At 41.9% G+C, this 10,247-nt stretch overlaps 3 protein-coding genes across 3 annotated transcripts; 2 read left to right on the top strand and 1 right to left on the bottom strand.

The window, feature by feature from the left end:
* The first annotated feature begins 394 nt into the window (after window positions 1-394).
* LOC139294042 (glutathione S-transferase omega-1-like) lies at window positions 395-3,020 on the top strand. The gene is made up of 6 exons (XM_070915811.1): window positions 395-521; window positions 1,426-1,534; window positions 1,625-1,847; window positions 1,947-2,048; window positions 2,264-2,370; window positions 2,596-3,020. The coding sequence occupies exons 1-6, from the start codon at window positions 494-496 to the stop codon at window positions 2,744-2,746; spliced, it is 720 nt and encodes a 239-aa protein (XP_070771912.1). The 5' UTR covers window positions 395-493; the 3' UTR covers window positions 2,747-3,020.
* A 478-nt stretch (window positions 3,021-3,498) lies between these two features.
* itprip (inositol 1,4,5-trisphosphate receptor interacting protein) lies at window positions 3,499-5,372 on the bottom strand. Its single transcript, XM_070915809.1, has one exon. It carries the CDS (start codon window positions 5,334-5,336, stop codon window positions 3,729-3,731), a length of 1,608 nt encoding a protein of 535 aa, XP_070771910.1. The 5' UTR covers window positions 5,337-5,372; the 3' UTR covers window positions 3,499-3,728.
* A 3,429-nt stretch (window positions 5,373-8,801) lies between these two features.
* On the top strand, window positions 8,802-9,623 carry LOC139294041 (cholesterol 25-hydroxylase-like protein). The gene has a single exon (XM_070915810.1). The coding sequence runs from the start codon at window positions 8,802-8,804 to the stop codon at window positions 9,621-9,623; it is 822 nt and encodes a 273-aa protein (XP_070771911.1).
* Window positions 9,624-10,247: the final 624 nt, after the last annotated feature.

Here is a 10,247-nt window from a genome sequence, read left to right on the forward strand (position 1 = left end):
AAGATAAGAATAAACTTACACACAATAAATTTCAACTTTTTTACCAACACAACAGACGAACGAAAAGGGGAGTCATTGCGTTTCCCTGGCAACGAGAAAACCAAGTGTGAAAGAAACCACCCTTTCATGCTATTGGCTGATGCTTTTATCTGACGCGCCCATACCGGAAGTAGGGTATCAATTAAATAATTCTCCATTGTTTCGTTGTATCCATGGGTGTATAATAAGACATTATTATCATACATCCACGTTTCTCACTTAGCCACTCTCCTGTCGTCTCATCCCACGAATGTCCGATCACATAGTTGCAAAGTATTCAAAACCATCACACTGAATGAAGCGCTTTCTCCAGCACCAGTGACTGTTGGAGCTTCAGACGTCATCACGTGATATTCTTCATTTGACACAAGCGTCACAGTAGTGAACCAAGCTTCGGAGCTTCGGCATCATCCGCTCATCTCTCCTGATTTCATTCACCACCTGAAGTGTAAACATGTCGACTGAAAAGTGTTTCGCCAAAGGTAAGACGTACGGCGATTGATTGGCTAACCGAACAAGCATCTTGCAGGCTGCTGTCATGGTTTGCTAGCAAGCTAAACTACGAATGGCTTATCCACTTTTTCACTTCTTAAAATCTGTCACTTGCAATGTCAGATGTTTATGCGCGTTCACTTTCTTTTCCAATGAATGCATTGTGTTACATTAAAACCTGTGGAAACCGAATTTAACACGCTGCCAGATGTTTGCCCTCCCGTTCATTTCTTCCGCTCTGACTTGTGCTGTCACGTTACGAAATGCCAGAGTTAATGACGAGAGCGATATTTTTGTCAAGTCATTATGATTGCGCATTATGTTACCCCTTCAGCCCAGTTCGTAAAGCTAACAGTAGATAACTTTATTTTGCAAATAATCCACTCCTTTTTAACTTGAGTATTATCTGTACTATCGACTGTAAAGCACTTTTTAAGACTGAATTAGCAGAGCGTACAGCGACTCTTTGTGGATACTCTGATGACATGCACTTGTGAAAGATGACTGAAACATCTTAGGGGTACTTCAGGCTACTTTACTGATATTATAAGTCACTCATTTCAGATGTACTCAGTGTAAAAGTTACTGCAGTATTCAAGTACATTACTTTGGTGAATATTCTTACTTTCCACCTCTGTTGTTTAAATTGGAAAACTGAAATGCCCAAAACAAAGGCAGCTAACTGTGTCAGTCTTCACTCATTGCCTCTTTATGTATATGTTATGGCTCCGCAACTGGCCAGGTAAAGATGGTCCAGTTTCTGATGCTTATTACAGTAACAAAAGTAAATGTCAATGGTTACTTTCTTGCATTAATGGGAGCCAACATAAATCAACATGCTCTTCTAGGTGCACTTGCCCATGTCTGTAAATTGCAAAATGGTTTTTCTTTCAGGAAGTGCTGAACCCGGTCCAGTCCCGACAGGCCACATCAGACTTTACAGCATGAGATTCTGCCCCTTCGCCCAGAGGGCCAGATTGGTGCTGAATGCCAAAGGGATCAAGTACAGACACGTTTCGTTATACTGTATTTTAATAAAGCATAGCATCACCGATACCGAAGTTACAGAAGCTGTTTTTACTTTTTGTTTTAGGCACGACACCATCAACATCAACCTGAAAGACAAACCAGACTGGTTCCTTGAGAGGAACCCTCTTGGTCTCGTCCCAACACTGGAAACACCTGCTGGTGAGGTGATATACGAGTCTCCCATCACCTGTGAATACCTGGATGAAGTTTACCCCGAGAAGAAGCTGCTTCCATCCTCTCCTTTTGGTAAAGCTCAACAGAAGATGATGCTGGAGCATTTTTCCAAGGTATCTTTAATGAAGCATCTTAATCCTGCGGTTTGGTTTTGTGTACTTGTCCACTGTTACATCATCAAATAATCACATGAATGCCACTGTTTTCTACAGGTGACACCATACTTCTACAAGATCCCAACAGGGAGAAAGAATGGCGAGGATGTCTCAGGACTGGAAGCTGAACTGAAAGAGAAGTTTGCCAAATTAAACGAGGTAGGTGGCGAGTGCCTTGGTTCCTTTACAGTCACCAGACAATTAATTTTTGTAGTAATTTTGTAGATTGTAAAGTCAGAATTGTCCCTTGTAATGAGTGTGAGTGCATCTGTAATTTTCTATGAATTGTAATAAATGGTCAAATATAGAGTAAAGTGAGATCATCCATGTATCCGTCTTTAACAACGCTGATGAATGTAATGTTTGCTTTTCAGGACCTAGTTAATAAGAAGACCAAGTTCTTCGGCGGTGATTCCATCACAATGATCGACTACATGATGTGGCCATGGTTTGAGAGGCTGGAGATCTTTGAACTGAAACAGTAAGTAGTAATCTCTCAGGACATTTTAAAAATAAATACATTTTATTTATAGAAGCATTTCAAAACACATAAAGAGTACAAATATTAGATACAGTACAAAAGTAAGACCTGCATAATAAAGAGTAGGGACTCTCACAAGAACATATAAATCTTCTTTCCGTCATGACATCTGATGCATCATATTCCATGAGGGTTGACTTAATTTGATTCCCTTCATCTTTTCAGCTGCCTTGAAGGCACACCTGAGCTGAAGAAGTGGACAGAACGCATGTTGGAGGACCCGGCTGTCAAAGCCACCATGCACAGCATGGACACCTACAAGGCCTTCTATAAGACTTACGTCGAGGGGAAACCCGACTATGACTACGGCCTGTAGAAAATGAGTGCTCAAAGCCTTAAACCGTCCAGTTTCTTTTGTTTTTGGTGATGGTAGTTCTGGAGTCATGTCTGTTCAAACTCTGTAACAGGAAAAAAAATGCTGTGGCGAATACCACGATGATTTAACATGTTTAATTTGACATTTAAGACTTATTTTGTTATTTAGGAAAAACTACGAAGTTACCATAATGAGAATGAGGTAAATTTGACTCTTGTGTTTTCAGATGATTTATTCAAAATTTTTGTCTAATAAAAATTGTTGATGCAATGACTCTTGAATCTGAATTTTCTGTCTGTGTAACAATAAACTACATTATGCCCCCCCCCACCCCACCTGGCCCTCCCCAGGGTACACAGGGTGGTCCTGTTTAATAAACTGGAGCTCTACCAAAGATTGACATCAATGCAGTGGAAATGTAACAACAAGCAAAAGGGAAAAAAAGAATACTTAACATTGAACATTATAAAATGTGATAGCTGCCATCAGATTCCCAACAGTATAAATGAAAACAAAAACACTGCAATACTGTTTGGTAAGTAATAGGAGAGGTATTTCTGTTGAAATGTTTCCCCGACTAACAAAAGTGCTTTGTCTGTGAAACGGTGAAATGCATTTCTAAAATGATCATGCTTCATGTAGACTTCTTGTTGCTGCTTCTTTTAGAGGCAGAGGGATATCTACTGAAAACCTGTAAAACAAGCAAAATAACTCTTTATGGGTAAACAATGTACCCATCAAATCTTGCAGAACACATACTGTTGAAATGCTGCTGATATATATTAATACACTGGTTACCTTGTCAAGTGTGAGGAAAGCAAGATATCAGCCATAAATAAAGTAACTGTTGTATGTGCACCTTTTCATTTCACTACTTGTGTATCTGGTGCAACTATTAGTAACATGACTCTAAGTAAAACTGAATGATATTTTAAATTCTGCAAGTGCTAAAAGTAAGAAATAATTCAGACGACTGCAAAGCTCACACACTTCCATTTAGGTGTAAACCTCCATTTGATAAGGAAGGCGTGTACTCTTGTATGAGCACAGGTGCGTTTCTCAACATCTCGTGGAAATGCCTGATTGTTGTTGCATAAAGTTCCCTCTGCAACACCAGAGACCGGAACAGATTGACGGGCTGTGCTTGGCGAATGATCTCAGGAACCTGGACGTCTTCTGGCACTTTACTGTTCCCAATCAGAACATGATGAAGTCTCTTCTCCTGTAGGCTCCCCTGCAGGAAGCTGAGCACATCCCGAAGCCTATCCTCCATACTCTCAATGCCCCACACAGAGGACCTTTTGCTCAGCAGCAAGTGCAGCAGAGCGGTCTTTAAGTGGTAGTTCGTAAGGGCACTTTTCCCTGTGAGCCCGGTCTGCTTTCTGTGTAGGAAAGTAACAATCTGAAGGCAGTGTAAATGACAGGAGTTTTGTGGTAAGCGTTTAGCAAAATGCTTCAGCAAATTCCTCTCGTACACAGCTAAAGAGAGAGGCCAGTATGGGTCAGGAGGGCCATCACAATCTGATGGAAAGTGTGAGACAAAATAAGCATCTGTATCCTCCAGCTGAACCACCGGTACAATGTTCATTACAATGACTTTCCCTGAACGGAATCGGATCTTCAGAGCGCCGGCGGCATCTAGGTTGCGAAAGGTGACCTCAAAGTCGTATTTATGGGAGATGCGTCCCCACGCTTTGGTTACAGAGACCTGAAACCACTTCATGACTTGATCTTTGGCTAAGAATGATGTGTTCCTGGAGCACAGCAGTTCATCAGGACTGTGGTCGGCTTTGAGCGCGTCATCCCTGCTGTGCAGCAAACAAAGCATGTCCTCCCCCAGGTTAGTAGAACCACAGAGACAGCCCTCCTCGTTCTCCCCAAACCTGGTCACCTTTATCTTGCCACAGCCCTGCATGTGTGGAGGCATGTCACTGGAGGGGCCGCACCACAGCTGGAACTGGAAGCAGTACGGATCTGGAGGCGAGAAAGGCACTATAAGGTCACACATCAGCGGCTTGCACACCGTCCAAGACTCAAACATGCTTCCAATCCCGACAAAGTCCCCGACTTCCATGTCTGCCTCCCTGTCACATACACTCCTCAGCGACTCCAGCAAGTCGTCAGCAAAACCCTCAACAAACTCCCTCACCCTCCAGTTTTCATGGGCTGAAGTGTAGGTGCATTTGTCACAGAAGTTGCTCAGGACATCCTTATCTAGTACTATCGTCCTGGGGGTGATGGATCCACTCTCAGAAAATATGTCCTCATCCTCAACTGGTCGGATTTCTGTGTCCACAAGATCCCCCCTGTACATCTCGATAGTGAAGAAAATGACAAAAGACACGGTGCTCCAAAAGTACCAACTATAACCTTCCTCCGTGGTGGTTTCTTCCTGCTTTGAGTCCAACTGCGAAAGCTCTTTCTCCAGCCTGGCCTGCTCCATTTCCAGCCTCTCCTGGTGCTCCCGCATGCGAGCCATCAGCTCCTCGTCCTGGTCTGGGAGTGTGGTGTTCTCTTGAGGAAAGAGCAAGGGGTGGTTTAATATGGCAGCGGCCACCACCACACACACCCGTGCAATGGCCCCCTGCATCTTCAGCTTGTTTCTAGCATCCACATTTAAGCACCTCGCAGACGTCCGGGCAGCTGCAGCTCAGATCCTGATACAAAAACAGAAATAGTGGTTTTATTGAGAAGCCAAATGAGCATTGATGCACTGAATAAAATGAATAAAAATGATGTGTATGTATATAGTTATTTTCGTAAAGCACTCCACCCCAGGGGGAAGCACAGATTGTACCTCTAAATATAGAGGCAGTGGGCTGAGTGACGCACTCGTCCAGGATCAGACTGTGCAGCATGGGAGGAAGGAAGATTGAGCCCTTCTCCGATAAACCCATTTAGTTACCAACACTGTGCCCGTTAACATTTACATCCTGTTAACATTTTGACACCTCCCTTTCTGGAAAATGTCCAAATAAAGTTTAAACAATGTGGAAAACACTGACATTATCTTCTTTCCTGGACGTCATCAGATAACCGACAAGTAATGCAATATACTGTAAAAGGAAATTACATAAGTCTCTTGCTTATGTTCCCTTTTCCAAGTTTTTAGTAGACTTTAAAGAGACAACTGCACACTGCTCTGAGGATGGACTGAATTACTTAAACTATCATCATTACAGTCTTCAAAATAAAGGTATATGGTACCATGCTCAAAATGGGACGTCCTTTGAAAAACAGAAGAGAAACGAGGAATAGGAAGTACACATGCATCATGATTTCACTGTAAGATCATGATGTTATGAGCTGTCCTCTGACAGACTTGAGCTTTAAAATGGCAGCAGTAATGTCCAATGGAGTATGTGAAGCCACAGAGGCGGGGAAACTTCCCATGACTTACTCACTGGGATGTTGTCCAACACTTACATGCCTCCAAAGTTAATCCAAACAAACGTCAAGCCAGGCAGAGAGGCCTGTGCTGTAGCTCATTAAAAATTATTTGAGATCATCCATTGTTACAGAACATGAAGGCTAGAGTCAACATAAACAAACACTGAGAAATAACTCATTATTTCTATTCCCGTTTTGCTGCTACAGCCTCTGTCTGGTATGACCACTAACTTAAAGCAGCTAATGTCAGCTAATGTAAGCAAACCTTTGGGTAGACTGCTGTGTAGGTTAACTGGCTTTACCAAGTAAGGTCGCTGATTGTATATGTCTTCTTTACTTGTGCCACTGTTATACAATGTTTAGGCTTTTACCATTATCCTATAGTTGTAAAAAGTTACATTAAGTACTAAGACCACCAAGTACAAATACTGCTTTTAAGTTTTTCCTCAAGTATTATCAGCAAAATGTTTATATTATTGGATTATTGTATGTATGTATTACCATGTTGCAGCTGGTAGAATTGGAGCCAACTTTAAGTTACATAGTGTTGGGTAGATACTTGTGCTTTACTTGAGTAATTCCATTTTCTGAGACCTTATACTTCTACTTTACTACATTTCAAATGCAAATACTGTATTTTTTACTCCACTAGATAATTTTTTTTAGTTACTTGCAGATTATTAATACAAAATATAACCAACTAATAAATTATGATGTATCAGAATAATTAAAATCAGCTCCACCTTTAACAGCTGCAACATTAAAGTGATGAACACATAAATGCATCAATAATTATAATAATATAATATACATTATTCTGAAATGGTCCATTCTGCATAATGAGTACTTTTGATACTCAAAGTTTATTTTTTGAATACTTTTGAATTTTGTTTGCAGGACTTTTACCTGTAACAGAGTATTTCTACACTGTGTTATCGCTACTTTTACTAAAGTAAAAGATCTGCGTACTTCGCTCAAGCAGCCTACTTTAAGACTGCACATGAGTAAATGTAAAATGAAAGTGTGGACTCCCACACCCAGTGAGCTCAGGGTGTGTGGAGTAAATAACTCGCACTATGACGTGCCTGTGTACTTATAAAGTGATGTAGTCCAGACGCATTGCCACGGGTTACCTCCTCGGTTGTCTTAGCAACAAAATAGTGACCCACTCATCACGGAAACATGGTGGCAGACAAACATTATTCCTGAGAACATGAGTCACTTTACAGGCTGTTCAGCTAACAAACGGTGCTCTGTAGGATGCTGTGTAGAGCTCTGAAGCAAGCAACCATTAAAACTTTGACTTGCCCGATAATATAAGCAACAAGCATCACTTAGGCAACATAACTGCATGTTTAGCGGCTTGAACTCGCTCTCCGTCGATGTGCAATGCTAGAAAAGTATATTTCGAAAACAGTTGACGGACGTACCTTTGCGCAGTTTTCTGGCTGGCTTCATGGTGATGAACTCATGTTGCGGGCTCTCTCCGGTGGAAGCAGCCTCCTCGTCAAACTCATGCGAACAACGAGGGGACGCTTTCACGGCTTTTTTTTCTTACACATTTCCGGACTGTGAGCTCCACCCATGAAGGGAGACACCGCCCAGCTTCCTCTGTGCGGCCGAAACGCAGAGGGTGTCGGTTTCATGATGGATTTAAATATCATAAATGGTGTGTACAATCAAAATGTTTTACTTAAAGTTATTCAGCTATTTCAGAAAAGAGCTATTTGCAGACTTCACCCTGACCCCAGACTTCTGTACAATTTTGATGTATTTTGATTGACTATTACAAGTTTATGCTCCTTTCTACTTTTAATCCACTAGCACACAGCAGATATAGTTACTGTGCAGATTAAGACTTTAAATACAAAACACACATAACATGGTATAAAACTGTGATATTGTAGGATACATTTATAAATTTACCTCCCCCTTGACCAGCTGTAAGTACAGGATCTGAATACTTCTTCCACCACTTTGAAGGCAGGGGTGAAAGACGTATTCAGATCCCTTATTTAAGTAAAAGTACTAATACCACACTGTACAAATACTCTGTTAAAAGTAAATGTCCAGCATGAAAATATGACTAGAGTAAAAGTATGCAAGTATAATCAGGAAAATGTGTTACTGTTATTACATGATGGTGACCTTAGCAGCTGCAGTATCTGTGGCAAGAAATATTTTGCATCCACAGGGTGGCGCTTCATGCATGAGCAAAAACAGCCTAAACGAAAAGGACGAGGCAGGATGCAGAGATTGAACACAACTCATTGCTTTTAACAACTACAACTGAACTCAGGTAAGAACCACAACAACAATCACAACTTGGACCTTTTGCAAGCAGAAATCCACTGATTTAAAACACATTAACGCATTTCATTCAACACTGAAAATCTTACTGGATACTGACTTTGAATAACCCCCTGTTCAAATCCATACATTTGCATCCTTTTCAAAGTGATAAAGTATAAGAGTACCATTGCAAACAGCCTTCAGATCACCAAATAAATCTCTCGGGAAAACAAAAGTTAAAGTTTTGTTTGGAAGTGTCATCAATGTAAAACTCCCCAGGAAATGCAAGTATCTTACGTAATGTTGCAACGCTTCATCCCACCATGCTTCACTAGGTATAAATGTGTAGGCACAGTTTTGTCTTACTGCCAGGATGACAAACTCACAGCGCACAGAGAGGCTCCATCTACAGATTCTTTGGGACTGGTTAAGAGAACAGAGCATCCTCAGATCTCCATTTTTCCCAGTTTTGTTCTCTCTGACTGTTTACCTGAGCTGCTGCCTGCCTTACTTATGTCTGGATTTGCTCTATTCCAGACTGACCCTGGTACGCCGCTTCAAGATCCAGCCTCAGAACAAGGTGTCATGGGCAATGGCTTGGAAGTGCTTGGGCAAAATCATCCACAACCACGTCTGTTTCATTTTCCCCCTTTCTGTTGTGCACTGGTACTGGAGACCCGTGTCTTCTCCCCCGCTGGCACCTGAGATGCTGTCAGTTGTTAAGGATATACTGGCCTGTCTCCTCCTGTTCGACATGCAGTACTTTTTGTGGCATCTGCTGCATCACAAGGTGTCCTGGCTCTACCACGTCGTTCACAAGGAGCATCACCTCTACACGACCACCTTCTCGCTGACGACTGAATACACCGGAGTCTGGGAGATGCTGAGCCTCAGCTTCTTCACATCACTGAACCCTGCACTCCTGGACTGCCATCCGCTCACCGAGATGCTCTTCTATGTCACAAACATGTACCTGTCTGTGGAGGCTCACTCAGGCTATGAGTTCCCCTGGTCTCCGCACAGGCTGGTGCCGTTCGGCCTCTTCGGAGGAGCTCAGCATCACGACCTCCACCATCTCAAATTCAAAGTAAACTATGCACCGTACTTCACGCACTGGGACAGACTTTTTGGCTCGCTGCAGGGTGAAGACACACAGAGGAAGCCAAGAAACTTAGAGACTTTAAAGAGGTTGTGATTATCAGAATTTCAGGTTTGCTTCTTCATGAATAAACTGTGGTTGGCTCAAATTCAGTCGCTTGTAGTCAACGGCAACATGTTTTCACGGGAGAGTGCCATATAGGCTGCCCTATATGCTAGAAAATTAGTTGGCCTCTACGTGCCTCTAAATTCTTAAATAGTTAATGGTTCCCTGTGTGCTTTTATACAGAGGTGTAGTAGTTACAATTTACATGACACGCATTTATTATTGTTTAGAAAACAATTTTAATCTTAACCAGGATTTGGAACTGTTTCACCATAAATGCATCACGACTATCAGGCGCTGGTGCCCCACCGCATACAGTCTACCACTGCACTGATGTGAGTCCATAAAATCACCCAAATACTATTTATATTAAAGTTATGTTAGAAAACTGTGTCTGGGTGTCATTGCAGATTACAAACAGCGTCACTAAATGTTAAAAGTGAATGAGGGCACATTGGTGCCAGTGTCGCAATGTGGGGCTGAATGATGAGAAATGAAAGTAGGCAAACAAATCTGCAGACTCAAAATAACCAGACTAAAAAGATGGGCTTCCTTCCTCATGGGTTTTACAGGAACAAGAATCTGTTCGGATGGTTTTATGTTTTTCTACACTAA

The sequence above is a fragment of the Enoplosus armatus genome, chromosome 12 (genome assembly GCF_043641665.1).
Source record: "Enoplosus armatus isolate fEnoArm2 chromosome 12, fEnoArm2.hap1, whole genome shotgun sequence".
Taxonomy (NCBI): domain Eukaryota; kingdom Metazoa; phylum Chordata; class Actinopteri; order Centrarchiformes; family Enoplosidae; genus Enoplosus; species Enoplosus armatus.

Coding starts and splice junctions, on each gene's coding strand:
- LOC139294042 (XM_070915811.1), top strand. CDS start 494: ATGTCGACTGAAAAGTGTTTCGCCAAAG. Junction 522..1,425: donor TGAAAAGTGTTTCGCCAAAG/GTAAGACGTACG, acceptor TTTTTCTTTCAG/GAAGTGCTGAACCCGGTCCA. Junction 2,371..2,595: donor GAGATCTTTGAACTGAAACA/GTAAGTAGTAAT, acceptor TCATCTTTTCAG/CTGCCTTGAAGGCACACCTG.
- itprip (XM_070915809.1), bottom strand. CDS start 5,336: ATGCAGGGGGCCATTGCACGGGTGTGTGTGGTGGTGGCCGCTGCCATA.
- LOC139294041 (XM_070915810.1), top strand. CDS start 8,802: ATGACAAACTCACAGCGCACAGAGAGGCTCCATCTACAGATTCTTTGG.